The 19,840-nt window shown below is 47.5% G+C and overlaps 1 protein-coding gene across 1 annotated transcript in view; it reads right to left on the reverse strand.

The window, feature by feature from the left end:
* Positions 1 to 616: 616 nt before the first annotated feature.
* NIPSNAP1 (nipsnap homolog 1) overlaps positions 617 to 19,840 on the reverse strand; it is a 146,733-nt gene continuing 127,509 nt past the window's right edge. The window contains exons 9-10 of the mRNA XM_069214586.1: positions 10,618 to 10,701; positions 617 to 3,003 (exon numbers count right to left, since the gene is read on the reverse strand). Of these exons, the coding sequence (XP_069070687.1) occupies positions 2,939 to 3,003; positions 10,618 to 10,701 (149 nt within the window). The 3' untranslated portion in view covers positions 617 to 2,938. The remainder of the gene's footprint in view (positions 3,004 to 10,617; positions 10,702 to 19,840) is intronic.

Here is a 19,840-nt window from a genome sequence, read left to right on the forward strand (position 1 = left end):
AAGCTGGGAGCTGCTTCAAATAGCAGCTCCCTGCTTGTGGGACCAATTTTTAAATGATTTATGCCAGAGGAAGCTGCTTGACATCGGACTTTGTTTGCTTTTGCCTGGTGGGAGCCATTAGCTCCCACCAAGCAAAAGCAAACAGCTATTACCAGGGGGTGGACACCCTGGGACGTAGCGGGACCTGGGCCAGGGCCATCAATGACTCCTCGAGGGGGGCTGCATGGCCCCCTCCAACGAGTATCGCCCTGAGGAAAGTACCAAGATAAATTTCGTAAAGATTTGTCAACCGGTGTCAAAGATATGGGCAAGTCAAAGCACACTTTTGCTACAGAAATTAGGTCCTAACTATACTACCATGGAAGTGTTCTGGGACCCCTGTGGGGTGGGGCACATTTAAATGGTTGTTACTATTAACAAGGCTGCTATGCTGCATAATCAGTGTACTACCACCAACAAGGAGTACCTTCTAAGCTTTTATCCATAAAAGGGTCTACAGGTAAGTGTTGATTCTCTTCCACAAATGGTATTTCACCTGCTATAACATCTAAAATAGTGCTTGCTTCTTTTGGTTTGGTTTTGTAGAAGGCTTCACCTGAAATGTAACACACCAGTCTGAATTTATATATATTTTTTATTTGTAGAATGGACCACTATTACGAATAGTGGCAAATTACAACTATACATATGCTGAAACTAGGAATACTAAATTGCTTTAAAACGTTTGGAAAAATTATTTAATCGAGGACAGAGAAAAAAACAGTTTGGTGGCATTTTTGCAAAGTTATATATTTTCAGCTCAGAATTTTGGAACTGCTTACTTTAAATGTTCCATTCCAGAATCAACAAAAATAATAAAAATCAATGTTTCCATGATGAAAATCAAGTGTTTATTATAGGTGCTGACCAATTTACCAACAACTACTGACTCAAGCATTGTGGGTGAGTAGTTAAAGGTAAGTGTGTGTGTGTATATATATATATATATTTGATTTACTACACAATTTCATATATGTTCTCTGTTATAATACTGCTTTATTTTCGGTCTCTCCTATTTCAGGGGTATTTCATAACTCCTGGAACACCGACAAACTCATAAAGGTGCAGTGTGTACAGGCTGAGTCAAAATTTATTTTGGCTTGATGAATCTGCATGACTTGTCATCAAGCAGTGAAACATGTCAATCTACATGATTAGGTCAGTTCATAGACAAATGTATGTTTTAGTTGGTGCTAGCTCACCATCAACAAAGTAAGTTCTTTATATCTAGACATTTCAACTCTTTCTACACTACGCACTATACAATGCATTTCCATTCATGTTCCCAATTATTCCATACTATCGACCTTTATCTCCAAGACATAAGGATGTTTAGGCCCTAATTACCTGGGGCCAGCTACAGTAGATCTATGCCCATTAGAATTATGGGCTTTGTGGAAACACTGTACATTTCCTCTTTCTTCCAGACATTTGGGCTGGAGAATCTAAGGGTGGAAGTACAGAAAAAATGAGGAACTAAAGAACTTTTAGCAGAAACTACTAGATTTTCAACGTAATTCCTCATTTTTTTTACCAGACCCTCTGGGTCCAATTTGTAATGGGCTGGACCCCCCTCCCCCCCCCCCCCCCTTTTAGTTACTGGTACCCTCAATGCCAGTAACTTCGGGATGGGGAAAATCCTTCCCATTTACCCATTCACTGATAATGAGGACCACAGATGTTTTAGTGTTGAGGCAGCACACCACCATTTTTGCACACTATGGAAAGCTATAGGATTAGGGAAAGGAATGTTTTTTTCCTCCAGTCCCTTGGTCAGAGTGGGTCACACCAAAGGTGAGACTCCCTGGGGTATAATATAATTTGTTTCAAGAATATATATGTATATATATTTTCTTGAAACAAATTATACTATAACCCAGTAGCCCTATTGCTTGGTGTGACGCACATTGACCAAGGCAGTGAAGGGACACATATTTACACACACACAAGCACACAACACCCTTTCAGGCTTAGAGTACTGAATAAATTATGCAAAACAGGTAACAAGGAACTCTGGAAAGGTGAGAAGCGTTAGAGTGGCTTGGATGCATGAGGTGGCCTTGTGTGGACGCTTTGTGTGCCCTGATGAGCTAAGACTGAATACAGAGGAAACCAACTCCAATTCGTAGAGGCTCTGTGGTCAGCCCTGGAATGGAACTGTAGCTACTTGTTTTAATTTTGTTGTATCATTAATCTGTTCTCAGATGCTTGTCTCCTGAATAATGTTATGTCATGGTAATGGCTTTCCTGTGCACTGTGTACGTTCTACTGCACCCAATATTACTCGTTATCTACTATATATTCCTTTCAAACTGAATAAAAACAGTTTTATCAGCTCTACAGAATTAACTGACATCCATATGGTCAAGGAAAAATAACTACCATTCTTTACCTCAACTGTCCCAAAGAAGAGAAAATCTTAATCATGTAAAAGAATAGAACGAAAAGACCCCAACAACTAAACACACAACCAGGTTCACATGATAGATACACACATTTTCCTCTATCCCAATTTTCATAAAGTATTAATCAATGAAAACTTTTAATTACAGTGTAAACAAAAGATGTGCAGGGTTCATGCACATTTCAAGCAGCAACGTTCCGTTCAGGCCTTGGCTACAGGCTTGTTTGGTGAACGATCAATGAAACTGTACATCAGTGGAATTGTCCTGAATTAAAGAGCAGCACAGCACATGTGCAAGGTCGGCCAACTCCTGCTGCTCACATGAGTAGCTGTAGTTTATGGGTCCATGTTCAATAGCCCAGCAAGATTCACAGAGGTGGGCAGATTGCTACTGATATGCAATTTACAATCAATGAGCTATTCCTAGTAGAATCATTAGTGGGTGATAACCAAGATACTACTTGATCTTTTCGGAACCAAAAGTATCCAAGGCCGTCATTGAAGAGGCGAGATTTTCAGTGGTATCATAATTCGAGACTCCATATTCCGAACCAGAGGAACTGCGGAATAAAAACAACCATTACTGTAGGGAAGTTGTATAGAAATATGCAAAAATGCAGCGCCATAGGGAGTGGCTTACATAATGGTGCAGGAGTGATGTATGTGAATTAATGGAAAAATTAAAACTCAGAAGCCACATTGAAGGAAACAAAATCATGGCAACATTTTAAGGAAGTACAAATGAATGGAAAACTACAGAAAACATTTTAAAGTAAAGATAATTTTTATGGAAAAACCCAAAGCTACATTATACTTGTGTGGAATTTAGGACTAGTGATAGGTTTTTGTGTTCACTGATGGGAAATGTTTAGGGGTCCTGAGTGTTTTTTAGTGGTCAGGAATGGATGGAGTTCAGGCATGGAAAGAGGATTTAGGGTTCACGATTGGATGGAGTTTAGGGTGGTGAGGGGGTTTTTAGGATTCAGGGATGGGGGGAATTTAGAGGCAGAAAGGGGTTTCAGGGTTCAGGGATGGGTAGAATGTATGGGTTCAGAGATGGGTGGAGTTTAGTGGTGGTGAGGATTTATAGGATCCGAGATGGGTGAGGTTTAAGCTCAGAAGAACGAGTTACTTACCTTCGGTAACGACTTTTCTGGTGGATACATTAGCTACCTGTGGATTCCTCACCTGATGAATACTCCCATGGCGCCAGCATTTGACGGAAATCTTCTTACTAGTCTCTGCACGTCGACGAGGACGTCACTCTAGCCCACGCGACGCCGTCTGACGTCATACAGGCAATAAGAAGTCCTCGCCGACGTGCCGATGACAGTACCAACATTTTTTACGTGCATGAGAATAATAATAATAACCCAATGCAATGAAAGAGCAAAGCAACATCTCTTAATATTGTAAATCACACAACATTGCAATAAAATAGCTGTAGATTTAATATAACCTTTTTTTTTTTTTTTTTTTTTTTAAACAAATAAATATATTTATACATACGAATCATGTATATACCCAATATATATATAGATTTATATATACATATACACATATATACAAATATCATACATGCAAAATGTATTGCAACTTTGAAGACCAAAAGGAGCACACTCAAGGATTGCTTGGAGAGACCAAAAAGGCAACGGGGAGGCGGGTGGGACCGTGAGGAATCCACAGGTAGCTAATGTATCCACCAGAAAAGTCGTTACCGAAGGTAAGTAACTCGTTCTTCTGATGGATACAACTACCTGTGGATTCCTCACCTGATGAATAGAGTCCCAAAGCAGTACCACGCCCGGCGGTGGGTGCCTAAATGGTCAAACCAAGAAATCCTGCAGCACTGACCGTGCAAAATGACCGTCCCTTCTGACCTCAGAGTCCAAACAGTAATGTTTCACAAAAGTGTGAAGGGACGACCAAGTTGCGGCCTTGCAGATGTCAACCACAGGAACACCCCTGGCCAAGGCCGAAGAGGCCGACTTAGCTCTGGTGGAGTGAGCTCTAATGCCCTCAGGCGGATCCTTCTTTGCCAAAGAGTAACAGATTTTAATGCAAAGAACAACCCACCTGGAGAGTGTTCTCTTGTGGACTGCCTTTCCTCTCCTCTTGCCCACGTATCCGACAAACAGCTGATCCTCCAGCCTGATATCCTTCATTCTGTCGATATAGAAGCTCAACGCCCTTTTTGGGTCCAGGCGATGTAGTCTTTCTTCCTCCTTTGAAGGATGAGGCGGAGGATAAAACGTGGACAAAGTGATTGTCTGAGCCAAATGGAAGGGTGAAACAACCTTCGGAAGGAAAGCAGCCTTGGTCCTCAACACCACCTTATCCCCATAAAACGTTATATAAGGGGGTTTAACCGATAAGGCCTGCAACTCACTCACTCTCCTTGCAGATGTTATAGCTACCAGGAATACTGTTTTAATAACCAAATACCTTAAGGGGCAAGAATGCATAGGCTCAAAAGGGGACCCCATAAGGAAAGTCAGGACCAAGGACAAATCCCATTGAGGCATAACGAATGGTTTTGGAGGATATTGATTCAGAAGACCTTTCAAGAATCTGAGAACAATAGGGGATTTAAATAACGATGGTTGGTCTGGAAGACAAATGAAGGCTGACAAGGCCGACAAATAACCCTTAATGGTAGCTACTGCACAACCTTTCTGCGCTAGAGACAGTGCAAAAGACAAAACATGTGACAGATGAGCATGTAAGGGATCAATCTGTCTCTCTCCACACCACATAACAAATTTAGACCACCTATTAGCGTAGATAGATTTAGTGGAGTGTCGCCTGGCCGCTAAGATAACATCCACTACATCAGGCGGGAGAGAGAAGGAACTCAGGTTGCCCCGTTCAATCTCCAAGCATGTAGGTGCAGACTCTGGAGGTTGGGGTGTAAAACCTGCCCCTGCGACTGCGAGAGGAGGTCTGCCCTGAGAGGGAGACGGAGCGGAGGGCACAGTGAGAGTTGGAGAAGGTCGGAGTACCATACCCTCCTTGGCCAATCCGGAGCTATTAAGATGACTTGGGCCCGGTCTTGGCGAATTTTCCTCAACACTCGAGGAATCAAGGGTATGGGGGGAAACGCGTAAAGCAACTGGTCGCACCAGGTTATCTGAAACGCGTCCCCCAACGCTCCCTGCATCGGATACTGGAGGCTGCAGAATAACGGGCAATGCGCGTTCTCCCGAGTGGCAAACAGATCTATCCGAGGAAACCCCCACATCTGGAAGATTAAACAGACTTGATCTGGATGGAGACGCCACTCGTGGTCTGCCGAGAATTGGCGACTGAGACTGTCCGCACGTACATTCAAGACCCCGGCCAGATGATTTGCCACCAAGCAAATCTGATGGTCCTTTGCCCAGGACCATAGCCGAAGAGCTTCTCTGCAGAGAAGGTACGACCCTACTCCTCCCTGTTTGTTTATGTACCACATCGTGGTAGTATTGTCCGTCAGGACCTGTACCGACTGACCACGAAGGGATGGGAGGAAGGCCTTGAGAGCCAAACGTACAGCCCGTAACTCCAACAGATTGATATGAAACACCTGTTCCTCTGGAGACCAAAGCCCTTTGATCTCCAGATCCCCCAGATGAGCTCCCCATCCTAGGGTGGAGGCATCCGTTATTACCGTGGCCACTGGTGGCGACTGCGCGAACGGCTTCCCCTGTGAAAGATTGTTGCCCGCAATCCACCACTTCAATTCCACAGCAGCATCTCTGGAGATCTTGACAGTACCTTCTAAATCTCCCTTGTGTTGAGACCACTGCCTTCGGAGGCACCACTGAAGAGCCCTCATGTGCCAGCGAGCATGCGTGACCAACAGAATGCAGGAGGCGAACAGACCGAGCAGACGAAGGACCTTGAGGACTGGAACTACCGCTCCATTTCGAAACATTGGAACCAATTCCTGAATATCTTGAATCCGCTGAGGCGGAGGAAAGGCTCGACTCAATGTTGTATCCAGTACTGCCCCTATGAACAGGAGGCGCTGAGAGGGCTCCAGGTGAGATTTGGGCACGTTCACCGAAAAGCCCAGGTCGAACAACAACTGGGTTGTTGACTGCAGATGATGCGACACAAGCTCCGGGGACTTGGCTTTGATCAACCAGTCGTCCAAGTAAGGGAATACTGCTATCCCCTTCCTTCTGAGCTCCGCCGCAACCACTGACATCACCTTTGTGAAGACTCGAGGTGCTGAAGTAAGACCAAACGGGAGGACCGCAAACTGATAGTGCTGCGACCCTACCACAAACCGGAGATACTTCCTGTGCGACTTGAGTATCGGGATATGAAAGTAAGCATCCTGCAAGTCGACAGACACCATCCAATCTTCCTTGTTCAACGCCAAAAGCACCTGTGCTAGGGTCAGCATCTTGAACTTTTCCTGTTTGAGGAACCAATTCAAGATCCTCAGATCCAGGATTGGTCTCAACTGACCATCCTTTTTGGGAATCAGGAAGTATCTTGAGTAACAACCTCGACCCTTTTCCTGCTCTGGGACCAACTCTACCGCGCCCTTTGAAAGGAGGACTTGAACCTCCTGTTCTAGCAACAGGAGGTGTTCTTCTGAACAATAAGATGGGCGGGGCGGGATGAGGGGCGGGAACTCCCGAAAGGGAAGGGCGTAGCCTTTTCCCACAATGCCGAGAACCCAAGTGTCCGTTGTGATAGACCTCCACTTGTGGAGAAAACGCTGTAATCTTCCCCCTACAGGAGAGGAGTGAGTGGGAAACGGTGGAAGCCTAAGGCTGCTTCCCCTGCTGCACCCCTCCAGAGGACGAGGAAGAGGCAGAGTGCTGTTGAGAGGCTCCTCTGGTACGGACCCCACCCCTCCCCCTCCCTCTAAATGACCTATAGGGGAGGGAAGAGGCGGGTTGCTGGAACCTCCCCCGAAAGGAAGAGGAATAAGAGCCACGCCCAAATCCCCGAAACCTCCTGAAAATTCTAGAAGAGGCAGAGGAAGAAGGAGCTTGCAGTCCTAACGATTTGGCTGTGGCTCTGCTCTCCTTAAATCGTTCCAAGGCCGAATCTGCCTTGGCTCCAAACAGTCTGTCCCCATCAAACGGGAGGTCCAGCAGGGTCGACTGCACATCCGCAGAGAACCCTGAGTTTCGGAGCCAGGCCTGTCTTCTTGCCACCACAGCCGTGCCCATCGCCCTGGCCACCGAGTCGGTCGTGTCCAGCCCAGACTGGATAATCTGGGTCGCGGCAGCCTGGGCGTCCGAGACCACATCCAAAAGACCCTGGGGAAGCTCCGTGAATGAAGACGAAATATCATCCATCAGCGCATGGATGTACCTCCCCAGAATGCACGTGGCGTTGGTGGCCTTCAACGCCAAACTGCATGACGAAAATATTTTCTTGGACTGCGCATCCAGTTTCTTGGAGTCTCTGTCTCCAGGCACCGTCGGGAAGGAACCAGGCGCTGACTTTGAGGAACAGGAGGCTTGCACCACCAAGCTCTCCGGCGTAGGGTGTCTAGAGAGAAAGCCAGGGTCAGATGGTGCAGCTCGATACCTCCTGGCCACAGCCCTATGAACGGCCGAGGAAGACACCGGCTTCTTCCACACCTCCAACACCGGATCCAGCAAAGCCTCATTAAATGGCAAGAGAGGCTCAGCTGCAGCAGAGGCCGGATGCAATACCTCTGTCAGCAAATTCTGCTTTGCCTCTGCCACCGGCAAAGGCAGGTCCAAAAAGCTCGCTGCCTTCCTCACCACAGCATGAAAGGAAGCAGCCTCCTCCGTATATTCCCCTGGAGATGAAAGGTCCCACTCAGGGGAAGTGTCCAGCCCACTGGCTGTATCCAGACCATGCAGTCCGTCTCCAGAGTCCTCAATCTCTCCCTCCTCTAGGACTCGCTGGTACTCTTGCTCTTCTAAAAGACGGAGAGCACGCCTCCTCGAATGAAGTCTCTCCTCGATACGCGGAGTCGACATGGCCTCCGCCGACGTCGAAGAACGGCGCCGATCTCCAGAAGCATCTGACGCCGCGTCCGGCGCCACAGGCAGCTTCGGCGCCGAGGCAGGAGCCGGAGGACGAGGTCTTGGAGCCGATGGACCAACCGGAGTCACAGGGCAAAATCCTGACTTCGACGGAGGGGCAACCTCCGGGGCCGAAACATCCGAAGCCACCGGAGCGGCCACCGACGCCGGCACCGGCGCCGAGCCCACATTCCCAAAAGGGAGAAAGGGCATAAAGGGTGCCGGCCGAAGAGGCGCAGGATCACCCAACGAAAAGGCCAAGGGCCCCGAAGGACCAGCCGGAGCAGCTCCTGGAGCCATCTGCTGAAAGATGGTATACATCGCATTAAGAAACGCGGTACTATCGGCTCCAGGAGTGGGAAAAGCCGGATACTGGGGTGCCTGGATCGAAGGCGACCCCGACGCCGGCCTCGACGTCTGCGACGCCGGAGAAAACACAAGAGGCTGCACCACCTCAATCACTGACGCCTGACCAGGTGAAGTCGGTGACGCCGGAGAGGGCAACGGCGTCGATGGATGCGGCGTGACCGTGGGGCTGACCTCCCAAGTCCTCCGACGCCGAGCCGAAGGTGACCTCGAATGAGACTCCTTGCTGGAGTGACGTCGTGAGTCTCTACGGCGCCGGGAGTCTCGATGACGCCGGTGAGACCTTGGCGAAGAAGACTTCTTATGATGTTTCTCCTTCTTCTTTGACTTTGCCATGAATAACTTGGCCTCGCGCTCTTTGAGGGCCTTCGGATTCATGTGTTGACATGAATCGCAAGTCGAGACGTCGTGGTCGGAGCTCAAACACCATAGACAGTCGGAGTGAGGATCTGTAACTGACATCTTGCCCCCACACTCTCGACAGGGCTTGAAACCCGACTTCCTCTGAGACATTGTTACCGCAGAGAAGACTACGCAGCAGACAATACACTGTAACCACGAAGGTAACAGTAACTCCCTCGAAGATAACCGTTTCGAATGCACGGAAAAAAGGGAACTGTCATCGGCACGTCGGCGAGGACTTCTTATTGCCTGTATGACGTCAGACGGCGTCGCGTGGGCTAGAGTGACGTCCTCGTCGACGTGCAGAGACTAGTAAGAAGATTTCCGTCAAATGCTGGCGCCATGGGAGTATTCATCAGGTGAGGAATCCACAGGTAGTTGTATCCATCAGAAAGGGGTTTTTAGGGTTCAGGTATGGTCATAGTTTAGGGGTAGTGAGAGGTTTTAAAGTTCATGAATGGAGTGTAGTGGTAGAAAGGCTTTTAAGGTTCATGGATCAGTATAACTTTAGGGTTCAGGGATGGGGGAGTTTGAGCATGATGAATGTTTTACAGGATGAGGGATGGGTGGGGGTTTAGGCATAGAAAGAGGTTTTAGGGGTTCAGGGATGGACAGTTTTGGGGTAGAGAGGGGCTTTAGGGATAGGTGGCGTGCAGGGGTAAAAGGCTTTTAGGGTACAGGGTCTAGTTTAGGGTTCAGGGATGGGTGGAGTTTAAGCGTGGTAAGGGTTTTTCAGGGGACAGGGATGGGTGGTGTTTATGGGTTGTGAGGCGTCGGGAATGGATGTGGTCAACGTATGCTAAGCATTGGAAGTAATCCTTGTACAATGTAAAAGATATAAATCTGAATGTTTCCTGAAATAACACACCGTTTTAAATACCTGAGACAAAACCGTTTCTAAAAGTAGGACCTGTAACCATGGCATTTACATCTTAAAATGTAAACAAGCCACAGCCAATTTAGGGCAAAAAGGCATTCTATTAATTGGTTTCTACGAAATGGTAAATACCACTCATTCAGATAATTTCCATTAAAAATTTAGGTGAAATGGTTTCTCTGTAATGGCAGTAATAGTATTCCATGAAATCGATTTTTTATGAAATCACATGCATCTGGCTATATAGAAACTGTAGGCAACAATACAGGAGCACTTGCTGTGTGAATTTGTAACATATAGTGCTAGTATACCCACCCACTATGTGGATCTCGGCTTTAGGAGATGGCTAGGATGATGAAGCAGTAGCTGTTAGAAGACTCATAGGAAACAAGGGAGTGTTTGATATGTTGTAAGAACACAAACTGCATATAAGAACCCTCACTGATAACATTGAAAGTGCCAGTTACAGGAGAGTGTCAATCATTCCAAGTGCTCCAAAACAGAGCTGTTGAGCTCATGCTCACCTGTATAATACACATTCTCATCCCACCCTCGCTTGGTCCAGGCAGTTTTACGAGTCTCCTCTCTGGACTGCAGGTCCTTGTAGGCTGAAAAGATAAGACAATGGATAATACAGTCTATGATTGGTACGGATGAGGCGCCTGCAACTCGATTACACATTCAAGTACTGCACTGTAACTGACGTGTGCCCTATAATAAGTACTCAAGGCAACCGTAATAAGGCAAGTGGGCATTTATCAAAACAAATCTTCTTAACAAATGTCTAAGGTACACAGGAGGACACTTGTATTCTTAGTTCTCCAGAAGGGAAATCCTTAGTGAATTAAATGTTATGTAGTATTGCTGTTTGGAAGCATGATTTTCCACAACTGTACCCAGAAAAAAATTTGGAGTATTATTTAATAATGGGACAGCCAAATTAAATAGATTTTGACAAAAACATACTTTTATGTTCTAATCTACAGAACTGCATTTTTTTAAAGGAAGATGAAAAGAAAAACTGTATCAGGTTGTAGCTATCCAATAAAATGCAGCACTTACAGATCTGAGGCAAATCATTTTGGAGTTCTTTTGGATGTCAAAATCTACTTTAAATATTGTTCAAAAAACGTTTTCCTTTCAGCTCTTTGGACACGTGGGTGTTTTGATCATTAATTCAGTACAAATTCCCAAAAGTGAAACTACAGATTGGAAGAATTCACCTCTGTGTCGAAGCACCATTGATAACTTTTCACATTAAATAGAATGGCAAGCATATTTCCATTCTAAAACGATAAGACATACGGCCTCATTACAACATTGGCAGTTGGACCAACCGCCAATGCCGCAGGGAGAACGCCACCCTCCTAACTCTAGCGTCCCCCCACCCTATAATGCCCTATTACGGCTGACTGCCGGAAACACTATAAGAGAGCATTCCTGCCAGTCAGCCCGGCACGAACAGTGCTATGGTATAGGACTCTGCTTCATTAAGGGAGCCAAGTCATATACCGTGGCACAGAGGGAGTGGACCAACACCCTCAGAATGTGCACTATCTGCAAAGCAAACAGTGCACATTCCAAGGGTGCTGGGTGGGGGGGCTGCACTGCCCATACCTTTGGCCTGGGCAGTGCAGAGGCCCCCAGCACTAGCTTTCTGCCAGCCTTTTCATGGTGGGATCCCCAAAAGTGGGGTTGTAATCAGTCAGGCGGCACGGAGTTCAGCGCTGCAATGACTGGTTACAAGCCCGACCACCATCACCCCACGGGCTCTGTGATCCTGGTGGGCATGGCGGTCCTTAGGTGGGTCCGCCTGCCTACGTCGTAATTAGGCGGTCGGACTGCCTGGAGTGCAGCGGTCCGACAGTCAACGCACGTGTGGCAGTTTTTAGACTGCCACACTCAAAATGAGGCCCATAGAAGCAACCAAATAAGATACTGGATAACATTAACAACCTTTTCCACAAGAAATGTTTCATAGGGGTGATATGATGGTAGTAGTAGGTGACTTGAGGAAGAACAGTCAGACAAGTTCTCAAACTGATTTACTCCTATTGATACAGCATAATCTTTATTTCAGCACATAGCTGTAATCTTTCTAACCCTGCACATAGACTTATTGGCTACTAGGATAACATTCTTTCTTGATAGATACCATACAAATTCATCAGATCAATGTTTTCAACTTCTTTCATGTAAAAGATTAGAAAGTCCACGTGACCGGCAGTCTCTTAACTCCCTTCACAATGCTCCTGCACTTAGGCAGTAACTTAAAGTCTCCATCTTGAAGGAATTACAGAGCTAAACCACCAACAGGAGTCTCATTCAATAACTCCTCTTCCATTAATTAGGAGGGAGGTGATGAGGACAGTCCTGCTGCCCCTTCGCAAGCACTGTCTGTGCAGCGGGACAAAAGTGTGTTAGCCCAACCCAGAGAGCAGGTGCATGCAGCAGCAAGCACAGAAAGAGTGCTCTCTTGGGAGCTCCCCAATTTAGTTCAGACCCAAATTCCACCACCCAAATCATACTGTGGAGACATCAAAATTATCTATCACAAAACAACCTGGTTTTGTAAGGCAGGCACCTGTGTTTTTGGTCCTGGGCTTGGCGGCCTTATAGGGAAACCAACCAAACCCAGACATTTGTGGAAACTAGACATCCGGGGGAGACCACAAAGGTGTGACTTGTGTGGATGCCCTAAAGTTTTCTTACCCAGAATGCCCTGCAAAGGTGAAATATTGAATAAAAACTCAATTATTTCTTGCATTTCTGTCATACAAACTACAGGAATATGCTGGGATCCACAAAATTACTACCACCCAGTGTTTCTCCACCTGTCGTGATAGAAACGCTACCCCACTTCACTGCCCTTACCTAGTTCCTGTGTCAGGTGTGGATCACCCCAAGGTCAACAGTTGCCCTCAATTAAGAACCAACATTGACCGTTGTGTGATCTATTCCTGTTGTGGGCACTAGGCCTACCCACACAAGTGAGGTACCATGTTTATCGGGAGACTTGGGGGAATGCTGGGTGGAAGGAAGTTTGTGGCTCCTCTCAGATTCCAGAGCTTTCCATCACCAAAATGTGAGGAAAAGGTGTTTTTCTGCCTAATTTTGAGGTTTGCAAAGGATTCTGGGTAACGGAACCTGGTGGGAGCCCCACAAGTCACCCCATTCTGAATTCCCCTAGATGTCTAGTTTTCAAAAATGTATAAGTTTGCTAGGTTTCCCTAGGTGCCAGTTGAGCTAGAGGCCAAAGACCACAGCTAGGCACTTTGCAAAATACAGGTTAGTTTTCTTTGGGAAAATGTGATGTGTCCATGATGTGTTTTGGAGCATTTCCTGTCGCAGGCACTAGGCCTACCTACACAAGTGAGGTACCATTTCTATCGGGAGACTTGGGGGAATGCTGAGTGGAAGGAAGTTTTCAGCTCCTCTCAGAATCCAGAACTTTGCAGCACTGAAATCTGAGGGAAAAGTGTTTTTTTGTGCCAAATTTTGAGGTTTGCAAAGGATTCTGTGTAACAGAACCTGGTGAGAGTCCCACAAGTCACCCCATCCTGGATTCCCCTAGGTGTCTAGTTTTCAAACATGCAAAGGTTTGGTAGGATTCCGTAGGTGCTGGCAGAGCTAGAGGGCAAAATTCACAGCTAGCCACTTTCTAAAAAACACATCAGATTTCAGTGTAAAAATGTGATGTGTCCATGTTGCGTTTCCTGTCACGGGCATTAGGCCTAGCAACGCAAGTGAGGTTCCATTTTTTAATCGGAAGACTTGTGGGAACACAGAATAGCAGAACAAGTGTTATTATCCCTTGTTTTACTCTACATTTTTCCTTCCAAATGTAAGACAGTGTGTAAAAAAGACATCTATTTGAGAAATGCCCTGTATTTCACATGCTAGCATGGGTACCCCAGAATTCAGAGATGTGCAAATAACCACTGCTTCTCAACACCTTATCTTGTGCCCATTTTGGAAATACAAAGGTTTCCTTGATACCTATTTTTCACTCTTTATATTTCACCAAATAAATTGCTGTACACCTGGTATACAATGAAAACCCATTGCAAGGTGCAGCTCCTTTAGTGGCTCTGGGTACTTAGGGTTCTTGATGACGTAACGGTATATTACTTTTGAAAATATGGCATCGTATGAAAAAGTTATGTGGAGAAAAATTGCTTTTTTGTTAAACTCAATTTCAATAATTTTTTTATTTCAGCTGTTATTATATGTAGGAAAACTTTGTAGGATCTACACACATGACCCCTTACTGAATTCAGAATTTTATCTACTTTTCAGGAATGTGTAGCTGTCCTGGAACCAGCATTTGTTTCACACCCATTTCTGTCACTAGCTGGAAGGAGGCTAAAAGCGTGAAAAATAGTAAAAATGGGGTATGTCCCAGTAAAATGCCAAAATTGTGTTGAAAAATGTGTTTTTTTGCTTTAAGTCTGCCTGTTCCTGAAAGCTGGGAAGATGGTGATTTTAGCATCGCAAACCCTTTGTTGATGCCATTTTCAGAGAAAAAAAAACACATGCTTTCTTCTGCAGACCTTTTTTCTGAAATAAACCTAACATTTTAGCTGTATTTTGTCTAATTTTCTGGTCTCAGCCAGGGGAACCCACAAACTATGGGTACGTTTAGAATCACTAGGATGTTGAAAAAAAAGCACGCTAATTTGGCATGTATAGCTTATGTGGGCAAAACGTTATGAAAGCCTAAGCGCGAACTACCCCAAACAGCCAAAAAAGGTCTTAGCACTGGGGGAGGAGAGGGTGGATATGGGGCAGGGGTTTGAGAGAAAGGCCCAGCAGTTAAGGGGTTAAAAAAAATGTTAAACAGTTCAAAATATGTATTATTAACATAGAACATACAACAAAATGTTACAGCGCATTAACTCATTAAAATAAATCTGTATTTAAATGTTTTAAGTCATAAATAATATTTGTTAAGCAATAACAAAATGCCCATCACCCACACATTTATATAATATGTAAACAGCCCATCCTGTCTGTTTAACCCGCCGAACTGCAGGCGGCAGCTGGCGTCTAAGAGGGCCTGCGGTGTGGAGACACGGGAGCCAGAAGAAATTCAGCCCTGGAGCCGGAGGCGCCGGGACTCGGTGGGAAGGGGCTGAGTCGAGGGCGTGCCGCCTGACCCAAAAATGTCAGTCACGACGCCCTGAAGAGAGATGCCCCTCTTCAGTCGATCCTGCACAGCGGGGGCAGCTGGAGAAGAGGAGAGGCTGCCCCCGACGCTGCTGAGGCTGAAGGTCCTCGGCGTTCGAGTGAGCAAAATAGGGGCACGGAGACAGCAAACAGCAGCAGCTGCCTGACCCCAATATGGCGACTGTACCGGAGCACCACCTTATAACTGTGGGGCCTGAGCTAGTCGGAGAGCAGAGGCAGAATCTGAACGTGCACTAAGACCGGAGGAGCACAACACGAATAAACAAGACTGTCACCGCCAAGGGCCCTGGGGACTGCTGGGTTTGCGGCGGAGTGAGGTGAGGGCAGCTGGTTTTCGGACGAACTGAGGGGACATTACAGGACACACCTCCCCCTCCTCCTGGGATCATCCAGAAGAGAGCCCTGTAGACACGGACGCTGACACATTGCCTGGGATGACTGCCGGCCCCGACTTTTGCGCCCCGTGCTACAGGCCTGTGATTCAATTTAATTGAATTTGAACTTATATTAATGCCTCGAAAATCACGACTTCTAGAACTCCAGAGCCATGCAGTAAGGTATTTAAAATAACCCTGGGCTTGGGGCTCGGCTCCTTGGCTGGCTCGGAGATATTGCCTAACCTGCCCACCTTGAATTAACTCATGTTTGACATAGTTTGGATGGGAAAATGTTCCGCCTCCTGTCCTGGGAAAGGGGAGTTGAGGGTGTTCTGGTTGTTTAATGAGGGAAATGTTTTCAGCTTTACCTGTTATAAGTCAATCCCCGCGAGAAGCATTGAACTAGGACATCTGGTTGCAGGGCGGCGGAAAGGGGTGGGTTGGACAATACTCTCCTACAATGGCTGAACCGCAGGGATACAAGATATCCTCCTGGAATATTAGAGGGATGCATAATATGTCCAAACGGTACAAGGTATATTCCTATTTACGCAGAAGAGGGGCACACATAGTGATGTTGCAGGAGACCCACCTGACGGCCACTGAGGGAGAAGCTCTGCAGAGGAGATGGAGGGGCCAGCTGGTTTACACTACTTATTCAGCATATGCAAGGGGCACCCTGCTATGGATTAGGGCGGGGGTTCAGTTCCAGGTCACTAAAACGCTAATAGACTGACGGACGATATGTATTGGTTGCTGGCTGACTGGGTGGACGAGACATAACACTAATCAATGTATACGCCCCTAACTTGGACCAGGGCGCATTTCTCAATAACTTATCAGCCATACTAGCACCACACATGCTGCACTCGGTACTGATTGGGGGGGACTTCAATTGTGTAGCGAACCCTGATATAGACAGGTCACATCCTCCGCTGAAGGAGTCACCTGTTAATATGCTTGCTAGACGATTCACAGCCTGGCAGGCAGAATGGCACCTGGTAGACATATTGAGAACCTTGAACCCGGGGACTAGGGAGTATTCCTATTATTCTGCTGTCCATGATCTTCATGTGAGGCTAGACACCTTCCTAAGCACCCCAGGGTGAGCATACAGGCGCGCAGTATAGAATATCTGGGGAAAACCATTTCCGATCACAACCCGCTCTTAATACACTTGGCATGGGCTCGAGCTCTCACATGCATCCCTACCTGGAAGCTCAAACCCGATTCGCTGATGGACCCCGCTTTCCGAGAACAGATTAGAGGCCACATAACCAATTACTTTAAGGATAATGAGCCCACTGCCCCTTCGCCGCAGATACTCTGGGAGGCATTTAAGGTAGTGGTGCGCGGTTGCTTCATGGCGGCTTCTATAGGCATAAGGGGGCCCATGTTGAGGGATATTGTGGCTGCAGAAAATGAACTAAGGTCGCTAGAAAAACTCTCGCCGAATCAGACGGAGCGGCGTGGGGAAGAGCAAGCGACCATGGAGAGAGTGGCAGAGTATACCGAAACACTAAGATGCTTTGATTATAGGCAGTACACCGCATGGGCTCACTCCGATAGGGATAAAACAGGGGCGCTGTTGGCATGGACAGCTAACCCCGCCAAGAAGGGGACACAAATTATGGAGATAACTGCTCCAAGCGGTGAGAAGCTCTGTCATCAAGATGACATCAACCTATATTTCTGCGACCATTACTCTGCCCTTTACACTAGCAGGACCCAAGGGGTGGAAGAGGAGATGCTAGATTTTCTATCAGCACTGGCATCCCACGACTTGACAGGAGAAGCAGGAAACCCTAGGCAGGGATATCGAGGAATCGGAGGTTGGAACTGCAATTGCGGGCCTAGCCCGCAGGAAGACCCCCGGAACGGATGGCCTGCCTATCGAGTTCCATGCAGCTTACGCACAGACACTTACCCCTAGGCTGGCGAAGCTGTATAACGAAGCACGAGCGACTGGACGTCTACCGACCTCGACGGGAGAAGCATTAATAGTACCGCTGTTCAAACCAGGCAAACCTCCCGATGAAGGAGGGGCATATAGGCCCCTTTCCATGCTTACACAGATTACAAAATACTGAGACGAATACTGTCAACAAGATTACTGCCATTCATGACAAGGCTGGTCGACCCGGATCAGGCGGGCTTTATCCCTACCAGGGGCACGGCCAACAATGTTCGCCGACTACTGCCCCTTATGGAATCGGTGACTTCCGCAGGTCTAGAGTCCGCGCTCCTTGCCACAGACATAGAAAAAGCATTTGACAGCCTGGAATGGGAATATTTATATGGGGTCCTAGCTCATATGGGCCTCAGGGAAAGCTTCATTAAATGGACACTGGCTGCTCTACACAGACCCCAAGGCTAGGGTCAGGAGGGGAACATCTATCTCAAAACAATACCCAACTGGCAGGGGCACCAGACAGGGGAGTCCGTTGTCACCCCTGCTGTTTGATCTGGCAATAGAGCCGCTAGCCGCACAGGCCAGAACTGCTACCTGGTATTGGGGTCTGGAAAAGGACGTCCGGCGACATGTGATCACGCTCTATGCAGATGATCTCCTCTTATTTCTACAAAACACTGGCCCGGAAAGAGAGGGGGCGCCAACACTACTATCAGGCTTCGGACAGGTATCAGGGTTACAGGTCAATTGGCAAAAGTCTTTCCTATTCCCGATGGAAGCGGGGACTGAGCCGCCAGCAGAGCTGGGTGGAGTGACTTGGGAACCGCGATACATCACCTACCTGGGGGTGAGAATATATCACTCTCAACCAGACATTCTAGATGGCAACATTGGAAGGGCAATGGGGGCACTGCGGTCGAGCTTTGGTTTTTGGGGCTCGCTCCAGTTGGCTGTGGATGGGTGGGTCTCCCTCCTAAAGATGGTGGCGTTACCCCGACTGCCGTACTATTTTGCAGGATTACCGATCTGGGAGCCGTGTGCCAAGTTCAGAGAATTGGACTCAGCGATAATTGCATTTATCTGGGGGAGGGGGGAGTGGGGCGGGAAGGGGGGCAGACAAAGAGTTGCACTGACGACACTGAAAAAAAAACCTTTTGGGCGGCGGCCTGGCAGCACCCAATTTGGAGGCCTACTATCTAGCAACGCAGCTGCAATGGTTAGCGAGATGGGTGGGGGACGGAGGAACTGGAGAAAATGTGGAAGGCCTGGAGATTCCCCCTGCTGCTGAGCTGGCTAGAATCCTTTTCAATACCACAGGAAGAGGACTGACGATGCCTCTGAAGCGTATGTTAGCCAGAGATGCGGGAGACGGTCCTTTCGAAGGGCGGGACTACACGCACCGTACTCTCCTGATATGCCACTATCATGGCTCCACTGGCTGTCTGGAGTGGGAGCAAGGAGAGGCCTACACACATGGGAAGAGACAGGGGTCACGTGAATAGGGGAGTTATTTAGGGAGGGCAATCTACTACCCTTTGAAGACTTTCGCCAAGAACATGACCTCCCGCAGGGCCACTTCCTACTACACCGTGCACTCACCGGGTCAGTGGGGCGGCACTGGGGGAAGGGAGCTGTCAAACCCCTGCAACATGGCCTTAGCAATTACTTACTGACAACAGGCTGCACAAATAAGGCAGTCACAAGAATTTCTAGGGTGATCAGGGAAGAAGAGGAGATCCCCCTGACAGACCTGAAACAAAAATGGGAGCATGATTTGGGGATGCAGATACCAGACGCAGACTGGGAACGTATCCTGGAAAGAGCACCCAGGGTGTCCAGAAACGCTCGATTTCAGCTCATACAGTTCTATGTGCTCCCTAGGGCCTACCTCACCCCACTCAGATTGAGAGACCACTTTGGCATGGAGGAGACAAAATGCCCCCGCTGCGACACAGGGGCGGCAGATCTCCTACACATGCTGTGGTCTTGTCCCCGGCTGGAATTCTACTGGGACGTGGTGGTGGGGGAGGTGGCCAATGTTATTGAGACCGAGATTACCCGTGCACCATCTAGATGCATACTCCACTGGTTTCATCACACTCCCAAGAATAAGGCCACTAGCAGATTTCAAGACCTCGCGTTTGTCCTAGCCAAAAGAGAGATAACGAGAAATTGGAAGACCCAGGGGGGACCACGACTACGAGATTGGCAAAGAGAGCTCAGGAAATGGGCAGAAGGTGAGGGAGCGGTGCTCTACACAGAGCTAAG

Source organism: Pleurodeles waltl, chromosome 11, assembly GCF_031143425.1.
Source record: "Pleurodeles waltl isolate 20211129_DDA chromosome 11, aPleWal1.hap1.20221129, whole genome shotgun sequence".
Lineage (NCBI taxonomy): Eukaryota > Metazoa > Chordata > Amphibia > Caudata > Salamandridae > Pleurodeles > Pleurodeles waltl.